This window comes from Desmodus rotundus, chromosome 1 (genome assembly GCF_022682495.2).
Source record: "Desmodus rotundus isolate HL8 chromosome 1, HLdesRot8A.1, whole genome shotgun sequence".
Lineage (NCBI taxonomy): Eukaryota > Metazoa > Chordata > Mammalia > Chiroptera > Phyllostomidae > Desmodus > Desmodus rotundus.
The window spans coordinates 61,404,137-61,424,134 of record NC_071387.1 but is presented as its reverse complement, the minus strand read 5'-3'; the positions used below and the strand labels follow the sequence as shown (position 1 = coordinate 61,424,134).

The 19,998-nt window shown below is 32.9% G+C and overlaps 1 protein-coding gene across 11 annotated transcripts in view; it reads left to right on the top strand.

Annotated features, from left to right (window-relative positions):
* Window positions 1-19,998, top strand: part of NFIB (nuclear factor I B) — a 231,762-nt gene that overhangs the window by 163,503 nt on the left and 48,261 nt on the right. For all 11 annotated transcript variants that reach the window (XM_045193754.2, XM_024558396.4, XM_045193756.2 and 8 more), the window contains 3 exons: window positions 86-154; window positions 5,657-5,777; window positions 8,611-8,729. In XM_045193754.2, coding sequence (XP_045049689.1) covers window positions 86-154; window positions 5,657-5,777; window positions 8,611-8,729 — 309 coding nt within the window. The remainder of the gene's footprint in view (window positions 1-85; window positions 155-5,656; window positions 5,778-8,610; window positions 8,730-19,998) is intronic.

Below are 19,998 nucleotides of genomic sequence, written 5' to 3'. Positions count from 1 at the left end.
AAAAACACTGGAACAAATTCTAGTGTTTAATCATTATTTACTTCCTGCTTATGTTGATCTTTTCCCCCTTGCTGTTTATTTTCAGGATACCTTGAAGATAGTTTTGTAAAATCTGGAGTCTTCAATGTATCAGAGCTTGTGAGAGTTTCCAGAAGTAAGTAAATTGTTTTGTGATTATTTAATTTTACAGTAAGATTTAAAATATTTTACATTTTGAACCTTAAATACAGTATTAAGGGTAACCATATACTAGGAGAAACAGAGTTTTAAATTCTCTGACCTTTGGATGAAATCATTAGTGAATATATTTTGCCTGATTTTTCTAAAATATTTTTCTTTAAATCATTAAAACGTCTTGTACAAAAATAATTTTGGGGTTGTTCTGATTGCTATGTTAATGGTATTCATTTAACTCACTGTTCTCTCTGTGACCATAGATGGTCATTTATATCAAAGGAAGTGCGATTAATTAAATGTACTCTGTATTGTTATAATAATCCACATAAGTTTCCTGTAGATAAGTGTTTTTTCATTTTACTAACATTTCGGTGGGAGCTTGGAGATGTACAGGATATACACGCTAACATGCAGAGTGTAGAGGGATACAGAAATTAACTTTGCAGATTGCAGTTGGATATAGATAGAAAGCATTGTTATTCAAAACAATATCCAATTGTTTTAACTGACTGACTCACCTGAGACACCATTCTTGGCAGGCTGATGTTTCTTGGTTAAATTCACCTGGCCAGCTATCTAAGCAAGGGGAAAGTTTCCTCGATCAACTCTTTTACTTATTGCTAGTGTGTGCAAATATATATCTAAGATGCAGCTCTTAATGCACTGATTACATTAAAGGAGGTGACTTGTTTCTTCCTGCTCTCTTCTCTGATTTAGCTTTTTTATGTAACTTTGAAGGGTGTGTTTTCACTTGACATTTTGATAGCCTTACAGTTTGGAATGATGTTATTCAGATAAGGTAGTGGCACTGTGGTCCTTGTTTAATTGTGCTTTTCACTTTGGTCAAATTCAGAGGCCATGAATAAGATTTATGGTGATCCAAAAGAACAAATTGGGAATGAGTTACTGAGGGCAAGAATAGGTAGTGCTTTAAAGTTGTATTCTGTGAAGGAATCTCCAAGCTAGTAGATTACGGAGTATGTCTTTTGAACCATGGTTTCTTAAAGAGTTCAAATTTCTAAAGTGGTCAGTGCAAATAGCACGTATCTCAGAGAATTCTACAATGAGCCTTTAAGATCTTAAGCAACTTATGCTTTCTGGCATGATTGCCCAGTAGGTAAATGTGCGCCCAAAAGACTTCTGTCATAGGTTATGTACTTGGGGGCAGTGTAGACCAAAACCTCGCACCCTACACTCCCAGGGTGCGTGTTTGCTGGGGAAGAGGATTCTGACGGTTTACTCCGTTGACTGACGTGATGAGCCCTGTGGTATTTTCTCTGGTCAGTATATGGTGTGTGAGGGCCTCTCACATATGAAAGTTTTTTTATCCTTTTTAAAATTAATTAATTAATTAATTAATTAAAATTTGGAAAGGAACGTGCCTGACTTACTTTTATTTTCTGGCATCATGTAAGGAAGGACTTTTATTTTCTGGCATCATGTAAGGAAGGGGGTGTTTGAAGATTTGTGTGTGTATATTTTCTCTATACTGTTCTTTAGCAGAGAAGCTATGCTGTTGCAGTTAGAAGACATTATGAAAGTATTTGTTTAAATTTGTACTTTTCTAAGTTCCATGATAGACTTTCATCTTTCTTATGAGTAGCACAGTAGAGTCATTGGTCAGAAAATATTATTAGTTCCTCATCATTGGTAATGTCATGCTTGATGTTGTAGAAGGAAGGCCATATAAGAACTGTTAAAAGCCCAGAGTGATATTTTGAAAAGTTTGAATTTGAAACATAAAACATAGATTAAAAATTACTTTTCTATAACAGTTCGGAAATGAGGTAAATTTAACATCCTTCATTCATTCTTTCTTAACTCATCCTGTTATCTCTTAGAGGTTTTTACGTTACCTGCTACAATAAACACAACTGATTTGTAATTAGTACATTAATTATCTATATTCATTCATTAATTTATTCAGCAAACATTTATTTTCTACTCTGTGTGCAAATAGGTATCTCTGAAGTGCTTGAGAAATTATTCTCCTAAGTGTTTTAATATATCCACATTATAATCTTATTTGTACAATTGAACTTTGTTGTTTATGAAATAAGGGTTTGCTAAGTAAACATAAACTTCAGTACAACCTGTATGCGGTATATCACAAATTCTGACTTTTTGAGGGTTTATGGTATGTTAATGGTTTCTGTCCTTGAGAGTTTTACTATCATATAACCCACTAATGTGTATGTTGACTTTAGCTAATGAAGCTATTCAGTTTTAGGGGTAGTGATCTTTCTGTTGAATTATATTATCTCCATTTTAAAAGTTGATTTAAGATCAGCTTTTGGAGTGAAGAGAACAATAAGAGAGGTTAAGGGTTGACCTCTAACCCCTAGAATCTGAGATTCTTTGGAGCTTGGTTTCTGAGAGGCTATTGGCAGCCTCTTAACCATGATTTGCAGCTTTTGGGCTTCTTGCGTCTCTGGGAGACATGCTAACGCTGGTCTGTGCATCTAATGCCAGTTCTCTCAGAGACTTTTAAACAGGAATATTTGTCTGGGACTTGCTGTTCTCATACACTTTGTCATGAAATAAATTTTGTGGGTGTGCTGTTTTAAAATTTGGCCATGTTTATTATTAATCTACTTTTTTCCCTGTCAACTCCCATTTGGTGTCAGAATGCACACTAAAATTTTACAGTGCTCATGTATAAATTTGTAGACTGATTATTTTTATTGCTGATTTGATACTCTTGGATAATCCTTCTGGAACAAAATTTAGAAAAATTCTGAAAAAATTTTATTATTATTTTACTATAAATTATACCTTGTGTATTTATGGTCAGCGATCTGTGCTGTCAAGCATTGTGTGTTCCATAGAAACTACAGATCTTTGCCTAAATATTGCATGATCTTAATAAATTGCAATAATTTGTATAAGATATAACCTATAAGTTTCCTGTTAGTAACTCAGTTATTGGAATTGTATCCACTACTGTTATAAGAACCAGACAGATTGCTTACTTTCACTGAGCCCCGCAAATGCCTCCTTCTATCACATGCCTGCTTTCCAATGTCACATAGAACAAGGTTCTAATAATAAACTTTAGAGCATGTGGTTACTGTGGGATTTCTTACCTTGCATTTTTTTAACCTCCGGTGTACCTCAAGCCACAACAAGCAGCTGCATTTTAGCTTTCCAAAGGATTTAAGCCATTAGGCACAGTCACACACTGAATACAAAAATGTTCTGTGTAAAATGAGGCTAACATGAATTATATATAACATGAACAATCTAACAGAAAGCAGAAGCTCAAGAATTTTGGAGCTGAGACTAATCTCATATATAGTTATTTATTTCATTTGTAGTAGGAAAAGAAAGATGTTTATCATATATTTTTTGATATTTCTCTGCACTAAAACATGTGCCTCATAATCATACTTTCTTAAAAACATTTTAAGTTAATCTTGGCCTACCTGATATTGCAGTACAAATCAACTGGTAGTGAACACATTTCAAATGTTTATTAAAAAATTCTGAGTAAAAAAAATTCCTTGAAAATCTGTGGTTCCTTTGGAATTTTCTATTCAACTTCAGCAGTGAAGAGAGGCAGGAAGACTTAAGTAAACTATGTGTTCTTCCAGTGAGGCTCAGGGGCTCTAGAATTTTGTTACCACAGCACAGGACACACTTTTTCTCATTAGGGCCTTTGAAGGCCCAATAAAATCAAGTGAAGAAATAAAAACTATTCTTAAGTACTGTCCTTTGACACCAACCTGCCTGGTCTCCACCTTGCCTATTGTCTCTGCCAATGACTTTGCTCCTGATGTAAACCCTATTTAAAATGACCTCCCTTCAAAACCTTATATTTACATTCTCTAAGGTCTAGTGCTAGCCTTGGCTTTTCCACCGACTTCTTGGACTATTCAAGCTTGTGTTAGAGTCTTGTTCCCTTGAAATCCTGCAGCATTTATTTATCATGTCATTCATTTGAGCGGCTTCATTATAGTCAGCATTATGTTTTATGAGTGTTTTGTTTACCACCTTGTTGCCCAGTATGTTTTAAGGACCAGGACTGTCTTAGACTATTTTCTATCCCTTGCAGCACCTGCCAGTAATGGACACAATCAATAACTTGTTGAATTAACAGATTTTCAGCAAGTAGGTTCATTTTTATCTCTTCATCTGCTTTGAGCATGTTTTTGAACTGTTCCGTCTTTGCTGATCACTTTAGTCTGCAAGGGAAGATGTTTGTAGAAGAAAGCAAAAAAGGAAGGAAACTCGCATTTGTTGGGTACCTGTTATGCACCAGGCAAAATGCTGGGCGTTTATCACTTTTGATCTCATTTCATCCTCAAAATAATTGTAGGTGCTAGGCTATTATTCTCATTTTACAGTTGAGGAAACCGAGGCACATAGTTTATAAGTGGTAGAGTTAGTTCAAACTAAAAAGCTATCTAGCAAGACTGTACTCATTCTAACACAGCAACCTCACAGATCTATTCAAGACATCTAGAAACAATTTTTAAAAATTAAACTGATGTACAAAACCCGACACAAACATACAAAAATCTCGGTTCATAATATATAAGCAAATTCAAAAAGATTCTTTGATTTACAAAATAATACCTTAAACCGTGAAACTCCATGTGTATATTTAAAATAATTTATAAGGTTATAGCACAAAACATTTTCCTGTCACCCAAGGCCTTTTTTTTTTTTTTTTTTGCTTTTAGAGAGAGGAAGGGAGGAAGAGAGGGAGAAAGAAACATTGATTGGTTGTCTCCTGTACTTGCTGGACCAAGGATTGAACTCACACCCTTTTGGTGTGTGGGACTCTGCTCTAACCACTTGGGCCACACCATCCAGGGCAACACAAAACTTTTTGAAAAAGAAAACCTAATTATTGAGAAAGGCTACACTTATGATATTCATATGAAACCTGAATATCTATTTTGGGAGAAGATAACTTGGCTTTCTTTCATATTTTAAAATTTTACTTATATACCTGTCATAATGTATGAATTATTTCTATCATAAATATCATGATTTCTAATACATTATTATATTAACATTAATATTATTATAGAATAATATTTGACATTTATTTATGAAATTGGTCTATATTTATTTAATGATGATTTGGTTTTTGAGAGTCAGCTCAGTACAAAGCACCTTGCTTGGTGCTGAGCATAGTTTGTTTTCTCTGATGCGTCTGTAGACTAATGGGGTGACAGATATAGTTACAGCTAATACAAAGGAGCCAGTAAGGAAGGTTGGAGAGTTGGATTACGGGAAGTGGTAATCAATAGTTACAGTCTGAGTGCCTTGAATTTCCAGACTTGAACTTTGGTATCAGGAGGAAGTTTTCAAGTCCTGCCCCAGCATATGGTTGGTATTAGAGTCTTAAAAGTAAAGAGAGTTCTCCTTACCCTTGCCCAGAGGCATGGAAAATATTAGATTATTACATTTGAATAAAGATGACAAGTGTAAATGTCATTCCCAATGTTTCCTTTGTTTTAATCCTTAGCACCCATAACCCAGGGAACTGGTGTCAACTTTCCAATTGGAGAAATCCCAAGCCAACCGTACTATCATGACATGAACTCGGGGGTCAATCTTCAGAGGTCGCTGTCTTCTCCACCAAGCAGGTACCTGGAAGAGATGGGGCTCTTGTTCTCAGTCTGTATGCAAATAGGGAGGTTGGGAGGGACAGAATAGGGGAAACAAAGCAAAGAGGTAAAGAGTTTTTGCTGATTTCATACAGATTTTTCATGTTTCCTTGTAAAATTTATTTTTACATTTAAAAACTAAATGTATTTTTTATTCAAAGCAGTTTAAAACTTTTTGGGGGGTGATCAGGGAACTATTAAAATGTATTCTATCCTATTCTGTGAAATATTATAATTCTTCAAGTTAACTAATTCTTTTGATGACTTTAAAAATGACATTGCCTTGGCAAAGAACCCTGGTTTAAGATTGATCCGTCCTACTAACTTTTACCCGAATACCACATACAAGCTGGGGAAAATGAAACATGCAAAATAAAATGTGTCATTTACTTAAAAGTAAAAGGCCTCATTCTAGGCCAAAATTTGCCAAGTTCCTCAATTAATCAATGTTCTTTAAATAGTTTAGTGAACTCTCAGTTACCAATGAAAATATTACCTGCTCTGAGATTTGGTTTAACCATCCTTTTTTGTAGAAGAGCTACAGTGAGATTACTCTGCTTGTTAGTTCTTTGTTGACATTCTCATTTTTCTCTCTTGACCTTCTTATTGTAAATTTCAGCCCCACAAAAGTTTAAAAAGAGGTTTCTTATTTAATTGAGGGATAAATAGCGTGGTAAGTCATTGTACATAGGATTTCAAGAGGTTTGAGTTAATGAGAAGGTAAAGTGAATAAATAGTATAGCTTTATTATTTTTTTAGTTAAATCTTCAATATATGAAGACCCATCTCATTTCTAGAGTGTTAAATATACCCATTATCAAATATGATGGTATATAGGAATTCCAGAAAAAAGTGTTTTATTTTTATTATTAACTTAAAAAATATTATGTAAATAATATTAATAATATTATTAACTTAAAAAATAAAAAAATCTGATTATTTTCCTATGCTATTTTTTAATTAAAGTTAATTTCATTTCAATTAATTATGTGGCTTGAACATTTGTATGTTTATTAACTAAGTTTAGTTTTATATCATTTATGGTCAAACTATTTTTATATAGTTAGATTGCATAGCAAGATAATTGGGCTTATTATCACTGAAATAGTCTGTGACATGGTGAGATCCTAAAAATGCTTTAGTTTTTTTTTAAATTTAAAATGTGAATAGTGATTTCTAATTTTGTCTGATAGACAGTATTTTGTCAAAATAGAGCTTTCCTCATGGTTATTCAGTATCAGACATTGTGTCATTCTGAATAAAAATGGTTAAAAATTTCTCTATTATTTCCTTATGAAAATTTTTTCTCTATCATTTCAAGTTTTCCATATTTACTTCTGATTCAGAGATGGGAGAATTAAATTAAAGTGGGGTTTTAAAAATATATACCTTCTAACTCAAATACCATCAGAAGAAACTAAAGAACTGTTACTCGCACTATGGATAGAAATTGCCACCTTCTACATCATGTTAATAGTGTGTGAGTTCTGAGTCAAATATTAACCACAGGCATATCTATGAAAATATCCAGACATACACATGGTTCCAGGTTTTGGAAACGGGCAGTTAGAAAGAGCAGAACTTACTTTGTGTCAAACAGCTTCCATTAACATGCCCTGGGCAACTCACTGCGTTTCTCTAAATTTGTGTCCCCACTTGTAAGAAAAAGGAGGATTGGTTTATGTGTAGGACTTCTGAAATCCTATGGCATTATATTTTTCACTTCATTAAGTTAATTCAGAATATATCTTTTAAGTTTTTACCTGCATAGGTGTAAATAGGGACTTTTTTAAATTAAGGAGCAAATATCCATTTTATAGTCAATTAACTGTTTAATAGAGTATTGATGGGGATATATATCAAGCTACATGGCATGTGCTACAAAATGGCTTTATAACCTCTGCTCTAAATACTACTTTTCTTAATAATTGAGATGAGCCATGTTTTCTTTATTAAAATATATCATTTTTAAAGTACAATATACCGTATGGTTTGAATTTGGAAGTGGTTTGCTTTTTCATGGTTAATCTTAAAAATAAAGGTTATCAGTAACCTGATTTCTTCAGAAAAGAGAAAGAAGAATATATGAAATAGTTTATAATTGGTAACATACTATAAAAAATTTAATATTATTATATGGTTACTACTACTAATTACTATTTAGTATCTTCTAAATGCCATCCACTTAAACTAAGAGCTTTGCATTTTATAACTCATCTAATCCTCTCAATCACTTCCCTTTGAACTAGATTTTATTATTTCCTAATAGATGATTAAACTAAGTTTAGAAAGGTTAACAAGCCTACTACTAAGAAGTGGTAAGTGGCCTAGATTCTGTACTAGGCCAGTCCCACTCCACAGCTCAAGTTCTGCTCCACTCCATTATTTTATCTTTGAATTACTGCAACAGGATTATATTGTTGATGTCAAGTGCAATGCAAATGAACATTATTAATATTGATAATAATTTTAAAAATCAGGTACAATCTTAGTAACAATTTTAAAGTATCTCATTAAGAATTCACTTTTTACTACTGAAATTTCTTTGGAAGTACATTTCAAAGGTAAATGTAATAAACATCATATTTGTTAGGCAGGTAGAGGTATAATATAGTATGATAAATGATCTCTACAACTGGAAATAGTGTTAACCCTATTTGTGTCTTGAATACTCACCGTTATTTCAAAATTAGTCTGAGATTTTGTGTTTATGGAAATTTCCACAGTAAGAATCTTCTCAAAATATATGCTTTGAAATGCTACACATCTTCCTAGAAATCCCATTAACATAACTACTGTCATGTTTTAACAGCAAAAGACCCAAAACTATATCCATAGATGAAAATATGGAACCCAGTCCTACAGGAGACTTTTATCCCTCTCCAAACTCACCAGCTGCTGGAAGTCGAACATGGCATGACAGAGATCAAGGTGAGTAATAAAGAGATGCTCCCAGGGACTTTAGAGTAATATGTTAGCTCATTTCATGTTTCATTTAGTCAGAATATCATTAATTCAACCAACATGGATTATATTTTCTTCATAAAATGACTGCACTAAAATTATTTTTAAGATAATGTACAAGTCAAATGGTGTCAAAGGTAACTTCTAAAAATCCCATGTTTTACATGTTTATTGGACTTTATTTTTCAGACAGAATGATTTTTTAGAGCCCCCAAATGTGTGTGGGATAGATTATGATCTGTCTACTTTAGTTGGTTGGATTGCAGCAGAACTATAGTTTTGATAGAATTAGATCAGTCTGCTTCTCTTTGTGGGGTACTTCAGGGAGGAGCTAACCTCTAGCCATTTGCAGGTGCCAGTTACTGCAGGTTCCCATTTAAAGGAGGCCATAACACCTTTTGGGAGTAGTTACAGCATACACAATAAGCAAATGTGGAATGTAGAAACTTTGGATCTGAGTCAACCTGGTCATTCTTTCCAGATAAAACTATGACCCAGTTCTAAGGAAGCTTTAGGGGGAAACATAACTAAGAAATAGGTATTAATTGGCTCTCTGAATTCCAACTTAGCTCCATGTTATTATTAAAGTCTATTTCAACAATTTTCAACCAGTGTGCCACAAGAATTTTTAAAACCTGCAGTACCTGACTATTTAGTGAGGAGCACTGACCTCTTTGCCCTTAGATTGTCAAATATAAAAATGAAAACAGCCAACACAACAATAGCCATTCAGTGTGAATGAATCAAAATTATACCTGTTTTTTTTTGTTAGATTGGCAAAAAGTATAGTTTTTCATGTGCTGCAGAATTTTAGTAATGAGTTTATGTGTGTGGGGAGGTAGAAAAGGTTGAAAATCAATGGTTTATTGAATTAAATCAAATCTGTTTCCTCAGATAGACCCATGCCTTTTTTGTCATAATTAGAGGGAGATTATAAAGCCTGGAAACAGAAAAATTAGCTGACTGCAACTTTTGTTAGTATGTGTGCATGGATGCAAGTATGACTTATACCAGTAGCATAAAAATGTACTTGTGAATTGTTTTTTAAATCAAGTTCTGCATTTTATTAAAAATGTAAAAGAAAAGCACTCTTTATGGGAAGTTTTCAGACCGTGACTTGGGTGTGTGAATCTGAGGGTTTGGAAGCTGTGTGTCGAGTAATCTCAGACAACCAATAATTTAGCAGTTAGGAGTCAGAGTCAGTTCCTTATTGAAGACTACATTTTTGCCGCTCCTGATTTTTTATACCAAATGCTACAGGGTTTAAAGAACAGTGAAAATTTTTCATGGAGGAATTGAACTTTGAGTCCAGTGGGTCTCCTTTAACAGGCTGAGTTTTTTAACTAGTGAAGAAGTGGGAGGCATGGCGTAAGCAAGCGCTGTGTGGAAGTTGGTTTCAGATTGGCCATGTATGTCCTGTGGCTGGGCACTATGCAGGTGGAAGTAATGGCAGGTGGCAGAGGTCATTCTAAGGACATTCTTGGAAGCCAACTGGAGAGTTTTACTCTAAGGACACTTTTTACAATGTATTCTTCGGGCAGTAGACAAAATCATCCATATAAAACATAATGGTGTCATATCACTTCTCTGCTTTAGATCCTTTAGCAAATTTCCATTCTGCTTAGAAGAATATGAAAATTCCCTCATCCGACTAACAGTCCCTATTTGTTGTCAGTCTGTCCTTTGGCCACCACTCCAGCCTTAGACTTTCATATAAGCCATGTTTTCTGGAAGCTCCTCTTCTCTTTATGAAAAGATTTTGTTTTGTTTTATTATTTTTTTTATCTTGTCATTATTCAGTTCCAGCCTACATGGAGGAGTTTCATCCAGGTCTTACCTATTTTTTTTTTCTCTTGACATTCAGTATGGTTCCTTGTACTCATGGTATGTTATTACATATTTATTAATGGGATTGTCTCAATCTGACTCCATTATGAGGTCAGGGACTTTATCTATTTTGTCTACTACTGTAACCAGCACCTAGTAACCATGCACAACATTTGGTGCTTAGTAGGGACACAGTTAACTTTCAGGTAAATGAACTGTTGATGGGCAGAACACTAGTCTTATTAGTAAAGGCAAGAAAAAATAAGGACTTTTATCAGACTTGCAGAAATGAGGATATAAACAAAATCCTCAACCTTTTGTATTTTATTACTTGTTTTACTGATATTGTCAGCTTATTCTAAACAAAGCCATATTTTTCCCATCAAAAAAATCATTCTGGAAAAAATTCCAATGGCAATAACGTTGTGAATGTGTGGGAGTGGATATGTTGTTCAGAAGTGTAGTGTTCGTTATTGTAGAGAGTGTCACTTTTAAGAATTGATTCCCCTTTCAGACTTTTGAATAAAGCCAATCTCAAATCATATTATAAAACATTTTTGAAAAGTAGAAGGGAAACTGTCATTCTTTCTCTTTGTAAAATCATTGTATTGTCTTGGTGATTTTCTTTTGTCAAGATGACTAAAGTTATTGGAGAAGTCTGTAAAGGCATATTATATTAAGAGAAGAAGAATGATCCATTCTCAAGTGAGCTTAAAAAAAAGTCTGTCACTTTAATTCTGAAGACCCTGAAGACTTTGTAATGTGTACAATAAGCCATTGTGGAAAAAAGACTTCAGCTACCATGAAAAAATGAGGGTAGTACAGTACTATCATTATAAATTTGTTAAGGCAAATGCAGTCCTTTTGTTCTTAGAAAATTGCTTTTTAGAAATTTTCAAAGTAAAATGCCCCATGGTTTTTCTTGTTGGTCTTCAAATGTTTTTAGACCTACCTGCTGCCATGAAGGGAATTTTCTAAAGGGCATATTGAGTACCCCTGAATATTTGTAATGGTTTTAGTACATGTTTTATACTTGTTTCTCCCACAAAGCCCTGCACTAATTGGTATTCAATAAGTAGTTATTAGTTGAGTAAAATGTGCTTGTGCTTGTAATTGGCAGAAATGTTTAAATTTTGCTATTTCCTGGGTATACCTTATTCTGCTGTGTTAACTTTGCATTAAAATCTGTTTTTGCCATAGCCCTTAGCAAAACTGATTTTTGAAATACGAGAATTAAAAATAAATTTATGGGCAAATTGTGACATTCTATTTATAATCTGAAACCCCAACCTAAACCATTGAGATTTATTCTAAGTAGGCAAAAAATAAAGGATATGATAGGACCAAATTACTATACTTACTTCAGTTGTAAAAACAATCAGGCACATTTTAATATAAAATATAGATTCATGTAATGACAAATTTTAATGTAATTTTTTAATAATTTAATGAAAAAAGTATTTTTATTTTAGGCCATTACTAACAATTAAATTTTGTTTTTTAAAACAAAACATTACAATTTTCTGATTATTAAAGAATTATAATTTTTAATTTTTCAGAATGTAGACACAAACATTTTAAAACTAACCACTACTTAATAGTATTAAACATTTGGTAGGAATGTATATAATTTGCTAAAATTTCTCCCAATGAATAGTGATGGAAATTAAATTTGTCAGCACCTACATTATATAATATTTATATTTTTATTTTATGTCTTTACTACATAGATAAAGGAAGGAAAAAGGAAAAAAGGAAATTGGATCACTAACAAGGCTCATACAGACACTTATATTCCTTTGCTAGATTGTAAAATATTTTTTCCTGCTTAGTCTTCTGTGAATTTCCAAGTCTTATAATTCTGGCTTTTACCTCTTGAAAACTTTCTTTTTTGGATACTGTTTTTCATCATTTTAGATTTTCATGGTTAGATTAATAGAACTAGGTTAACTTTTGAGTGTGCATGTTGAAAATTTCCTTTATTTGTTGTTACACCAGAAAAAATTTCACATGAGCCCTTGTCTACCTTAATTTTTTTCTACCAGAGCCATTTCAGAGATTCAATTCCTAGTCAATGGACTTGTCTTGAAATCATTAGAGTCATCTTTTGCAGATTCTGATAAAAGAGAAAAATAAGAGGCAGGTCTTGGGTTGTCAAATTACTTTCAAGACAATAAATGTTGTTGCATTTCAGTGCCCAGAAATTTAAGACTAATAATGCTAATAATTTTGCTTGAAAATTTGAAACAATTTTTATGACTGACACTTTGCTACTGCATTCTAATAGTCATTGATTCGTCTGTGTCTGAACTTCTAAAACACTATTTAATAGACATTTACTAATAGGATAAATATATTTGTAGTATACAGCTGGGGTTTTTAAATGGAAATTTCAGCAGCTTCTCAGTCTGATCAATATTTAAACAATTAGTAATTTTAGATAAATTTAAAATGACATTTTTGCACTAATATTTTATTAGTTCCTACTACACATTTAGGATTTGAGATAATTGGACTCAATTAACATTTATAAAATGCCTATTTTTTGCCAGAAATTTTTCTAGGCACAAAAGTTTGAATAAATTAGATTTCCAGACCTTGACCTGCTGAGCAAAAAACTAATTTTTTACTGTTATGAAAAAAGGTGATTCACAGAGAATAAACAGTGTGAACCAGACTATGAAAGGACTGTCTACATGCTTAAAAACTAGCTTACTTTTAATCATTATGAGAAATAACTCTTTACACAAAAATCAATAAATTGGTATGTTAGGGAAAACTAGCACTACTTAGTGGTGTGTTGGTATGTAATTACAATTTTAATAGTAGTTTAAAAATTTATGCAGGACCCTTCAGTAGGCAATATTTAGGCATCTTGTTTTGATTGCTCTTGGTATTAGAAAATAATACCATTTTTAAAAATTTACAGTTTTGTCATATAACTACATCTCTTTATCTAGTCTTTGTGAAGTTTTAATATATTTCCAAGCCCTAGAAATTTACTTGGACCATTTTGTGAATGTTCTCATTTGTCATATAGTCTTAAATGTTGTGCTAAATTTTGATTTGCACTTTACAGGAGTCCTGTAAGAATATAGTATTAAATATCCTATGAATTAAGCCAAGTACCTTAGGGAACACTGGGGGCTGGAGAGTATTAATGCCGGCTTGTATGATGAGAGCAATCAGGTACAGGAAATGAATAACAGTAAGTGAGAGTGTGGTAGCATATAAATAGAACTGGAATCAGAGACCAGCAATTTAAGGAATATTAACAGATATGTTAGATACAAGATCATTTAACTAAGTTTGGAAAATTCTATTTTAACAAAAATTCAAACTTTTAAAAAATGAAAGAATCTGTAGAATGTTTAATATGCTACTGTGTGCTGTGGATGTGAACATCCATGAGTGAATATTGACTGGATGTGTTTATTGAATTTGGGACTTCAGAACATTTTTTTTCCCATCCAGGAACCTCTTGGTTCTACTTTGGAAAACTACTCTAGCCCAAACTACCTCTGCAAAATAATGCCATCTGAAGATTTCTCTAGAGCTGTCAGAGCTGGGTAAATGGGCAGCTTTCACAAGTAGTTGAATAACTTCTATCTGGAAATCATTGACTTTAAATAAAGTTCTAGAAAACGGCAAGGCAAACAGCTTAGTAATCTTCCTGGAAGAATTCTTAAGCTCCTTTTGGGCACCAGATAAACACCAAGACTTCTTACATTCCTAGAGTTTGTATCACAGGGATTAAATATCAAATTTTAAACCAGGCAAATAATATATACAAGTGCTTTTGACAGATAAATCTGAAGAGATGGTTGGAATTTAAGGTTTAAGCACAATTTTTAAGATTTTTTTGTTTAGCTTCTTATTATTGAAAATATCAGAAGTCAAGAACTTCAACTCCTTACAGAATTTGCTATGAACCTCCATGTCCCATGATGCCATCAGAGAGCGAACTCCGGGACACCTCTGCCACAGTGCATTTCATTCTCTCCAGTTCCACTGCTGTAGGTGAAAAATCACAGCGTGATCAGCTTTCAAACAAAAAGGAAAACAATAAACTGTTGGTGAAGTGAAGGCTGTTAGCAGAATTCCTCGCTTTACCTACCAGTTAAAAGAGGTTCATGCTCCTCTCACGCATTGTAATCAAGAAGAGCCTTTTGGATAGGGTAAACCTGTGTTCCTTTTAGAAGGGCCAATACTACTTAATAGGAGAAAGTTATATATCTGTGCTCTGGAACCTCAATGATTTGAAAATAGAGCATTTGCAGGAAAACCACAATGGATAATTAGTTTGAAAAAAATAACAACTGCCCTGTCTGGTGTTGCTCAGTTGGTTGGGCTTAGTCCCACAAAGCAAAAGGTCACCAGTTTGATTCTGGGTCAGGGCACATGCCTAATGTTTGGGTTTGGTCCCCAGTCTAGGTGGGTTATGGGCAACTGATTGATGTTTTTCTCTTGCATTTATGTTTCTCTTCCTCTCTCTCTCTCTCCCTCCCTTCCCCTTTCACTAAATCAATCAATCAATCAATCAATGACAACTTGATAATTAATACTGGGTCTTTAGTTTGATGGAACACAGCCTGAAGTAGGAAAGTGGAAAACCCAAGGGCACAGTGCACTTCAGTATCTCAGCGCACCATGCAAAGTCTATTGGGCAAAGAGTTTAATTTGAATCTTTTTTTCACATTGATTTTATGTTTAAGTTTATTTTGAAGTAGTTTGGAAAGCTATTATTATACTGCCAATATTATATATAGTAATAAATTGAGTTTTTAGGACTAGAACACAGATTATTAGACTCTTTAGTGAGGTATAGTTGAAACTATTGGTTCAGAGAGGTTATCTCATCCAAAGTATCCACGTAATTAATAGCAGAGCCTAGATCATTTCTTTAAAAGCTGATTTTTTCCCCTGTTATCCTATAATCTACCTAGAGAATCAATATGCAGACTTACTGATAATAGAGGTAAATGGACCAGGAGAATTTGAACACTGCTTATTAAATCTTGGCGGGTGGACAGTTTTCCTAGGAAGCTTCATAGAAGGTTTCGTTATACCTTGTAGAGCTGGAATGGGAAAGCAGGGGCGAATTCATGAGTTTTCAGGATTCTGGAAGACTGTCAAAATTTTGAGATAGTAACATGTGTATCCTCTTTTTAAAAAAAAACAACCTCTTAATATTAGTGCCATGATTAAAAGTTTTTCAACTAAAATAGTTGGAGATATGAGTGACTTTAATGGATAACTATGGAGAAGAGCTTGTTTGAATTGAATGTTTAAGCATAATTTTAAAAAGTTTTAAAAAGGTTTTTGTTGTGGAAAATGTCAAAAGTAGGGAGAAGCATAAAGTGAATCTCCTGTACCATTACCCAGCTGGAACTGTTACCAATATTTTGCTAATCTTGTTGCTCTAATATCTCCCTATTTTTTGAAGTATTGTCAATCACAGAGATCATGTTATTTAACTTGTAGATACTTCGAAATGTTTCTAAGTGACTTAAAAAAATACAACCAAAATATCATTATCAATTTAATGAATATGAAAACAATTCCTTGCTATCAGCTAACATATAATCCATATTCAGATTCCTCAGAATATCTTATAGGCTGTTTTATTAAAATGAGGAGTCAAAATGGTGTATGTACTTGTATTTTCAGTGTCTTTTTAAACTATAATGGTTATATTAATGATTTTTCTCTATTAACCGTTTTTATACTAACTCCTTTTCCTAAATCATTTATCTGTTCAAGAAACCACATAAATCAAAATTTTTGTTAACAAATATATATATATTTCCATGTATATGGAAAACTAGACTGTCCTGCCATTTGTGACTACCATTTACTGAGCACTTACTACCTCTCAGGACTGGGTTAAGACTTCACATATGTTTTTGCTTTTCAACCCTATTATAAAACCCATTTGACTGCTCATTAAACTGATCACCTCAGTGATTAAGAAATTTGACATAGATCACACAGACAATAAGTAGGAGAGGTAGAATAGGAACACTTGTGCGTTCAGCTGCAAAACCCATGCTCATTATCACTATATACACTGCTTCCCAAGCAAGTCCTTGGTATGTTTATGGTTTTGCAAACTAGTTACAAAACCCCTATTACAGCTTTTTCTAATACATGATATTTCAGTAGAGATAAATGCACATAATATCTGAGGCATTTATAGACTCTAGGGATTCATGAGGACTGTTTTTAAGCTGGGCTCAGGTTAAGAATTTTTATTTTATTTAATGATAAGATGTTGTTATTAAATAATCCTAAAGTCTAGAATATCTTTAGCAGAGGTATGTGACATACATCCAGTTTAAAATGAGCTATGTGTGTGTGAAAATATAAAAATTAATTTTATATCTGTTGTACTATATTTTTTGTTCTGATTTTTTGTGTTATGCCTACAGCACTATAATGGTGATCAGGGAACTCTAAACACTGGTATTGCCAAATCACTTAATTTCAGTAACCTCTGAGTTTTTCATCTGGAAAATAACATTGGCTACTAAGGTTCCTTCATGATCCAACATTCTAGATTTAAAATGAAGTAAAGATTTATAGGCCTTTAGGACTTGAGTCTTTAAGTTTTCATTAACATGGATCTTTTTTGAAAATTCAGAAGGTTTTTCATTTTCTAAATTATTATTAAATGTTTTAAATACTCTCTTTGAATAATACAATAATTGGGCTGTTTATGTGCTTGGAGGCACCATATGTTTTGTCTTATACCTGAGGAATGTGCAGTTCATACAAATACATGTCCTGTCTTGCACCATTCTGGTACAACAAATGATTGATATAAATTGAGTTATTATAACAGAGCCTTGTTATGGAATCAGTGTCTCCTACTTTGAAAATAAATGACTCAGCCAGACGGCAACATTTATTTTCTCTAAATGACTAGAGATGTAGCAATAGGAGACCATTATCCTGTGACAATATTCTGTTTCATTGACATTATCTCACAAATGTAATTGGTCCATTACTAAATAGAGGTTTTGTTACTGATCAATTTCACGATTTTCAAAACCATTAGGATAATAAATATGCCATCATAGTAATTTCATTGACAGGATGTTCTTTTTTCTTCATTTACATTTGTTAGAGGAAAAAATATAGATTTAGGTTGAACTTAAACACTACAATTTATACCAGTTTTGACTACTTTTCCATTAAGAGAAATGGAATATTGTGCAGAGTAATCATATTTGCATTGAGCTGCTGAACTGATGACCTTAAGATTTTCGTGATTTTTTTCCTCTACCACACTAAAACACATCAAATCATAATTGCTCCTAAGCAATTAGTTTACCACCTCAGTTTAATGATTTTATTTGAAATAAGTTCCAGATCATTTCTATGACTTTACTGTAAATCCACTAAAGTAACACATCAGTTAAATTAACCCTAACCATTACCAGCGTAGGCAATAACAGCATTACTAACAACAGAAACCTTGAGATGTCTTGTAGCATAAATGTTTCTAAATGCGTGGCTTTTCCCCAAATGTTCTCTAAAAACTCATCTGTAATCTTGTTAAATTAGAACTCTTCCAGTATCTTTCTGACTTTTACAGTTAAGGTTACAGTATTGATTTTATTTTATAGTCTGTGGCTCTCAGATGCTTAACACTAATAACCCTCTATAGCCAAGAGGTTTTCCCTAGAGGCATGGTGAAGAGCAGCTATTTACCTATGCCAGTATTTAATAAATGACTAAAATATACTACACATCCTGCATAATTGTTTTTGTGTTTTTCCTCCTTTCGAATTAGGTTCTCTAACTTTACTCAAGATACTTTATTATTGTTTGTTAACATGAAATTGCTTAATGGGCAAAAAAGCATTTCCAAGTGTTCTGTGAAAGCAGTTTTCATTTATTCAGTATTCACTTTTTTAATACTGTTCTTAGTTATTCAAAGGTTTTTGTGTTTGTTTTGTTTTTTATGTCTGAAGGAAGGTGTTTGTGGAGCTTCAAAGGATTGTGAACTTTAACTTTGTATTGGGTGTAGGTGTAGCCTGGAGACATTTTTAATAGAAATGTGATAGATAGAGACTTGTAGTAACACGCTACTTACTGAGCTGGGGTTGGAATACACTATAAAGAGACACAACACCATGACAAAATGTTGAAGAATACCGTAATATGCTTGAGTATAGTTGAGAGTAAATAACCCAATTTTAAACTAAGATATTTTATTTTGAACATGAAGACTATTACATATTCTCCTTTTAAAAAGAACTGATTTCATTTAAAAAAAAAAGGCTGAGAAATCTAATTAAAGATATTTTATCCCCCCCTAATGTAGACTGCCATTTTCCCAGTGATTTTAGAGTATGATAAATGTAAATATATATGGAGATGCCTTCTTAACATGGCAGCTAATTATTTTTTGAATCATCTGGCATCATCATCAAACTACTGTAGTGGGATTAAGTCATTAAGTCCCTATGTCTTGTCATAGCATTCAGAGCTTTCTGTTAACCTGGAGTGTATGGGAAGGACAGCGGCATTTCCCACCCAATCACAACATTTTACATAGAAGAGTCCTTAGAAACAGATACTCATGTATTCTCTTTTCGTTTGCATTCTCAAAAGTAATTTTTTTGCTGCTAACCAATTAAATTGCAAACATTACATTTAAGTATTTCATTTATATTTTTGTAATATCCAATGCCTAAGACTGATGGGAGAGATTTTTTCCTTGAAGTGTGATGTTTGTTTCAGTAACAAGATCCAATATTGTGCAACCATCATTAGAAACTATGTATAAAATTCTCTTGAGCTACAGGTAGTATTTTCTTCCCCCAAAATATGTATTTTACAATTTTTTTTATTGTAAAGTAAGACTTATTTGTGGGGGATTTTGAAAAGCAAACTGTCAAATGTAAATAAGAAAATAAAAATCACCTGTAATCCTAACATATAGAGATAACTTCAGTTACCATTTGTCTATATTGTATGCTAGTCTATTTTCTATGCATTTTAATGAACTTCTTATGCATATTTTTGCACTAAATTGGGCTTATTGATACATACTATTTTGTAAATTATTTTCTTTTTTGTCTTTCATTTATAATATAGTGGCATTTGCCAATTTCCACTTAATACTATACCACCCTTTGGCTATACTATAGATTTTTAAATGTCTATTCTGCTCATGGATGTTTAGGTAGTTTTCAAGTTTATATATTATAAATAAGGATACAGTGAACATCATTGCATGCAAGTCTTTGTGCTTAAATCTGATTATTTTATTTCTGTTTAGTTCTATTCAAATTCCCTAGTACCTAACATATTGTCTGGCACAAAGTCATCAAGTAGATGCTCAATGAAATTTTGTTAAAGGAATATATACATTCCTACTATAGAATTACTGAGTTAA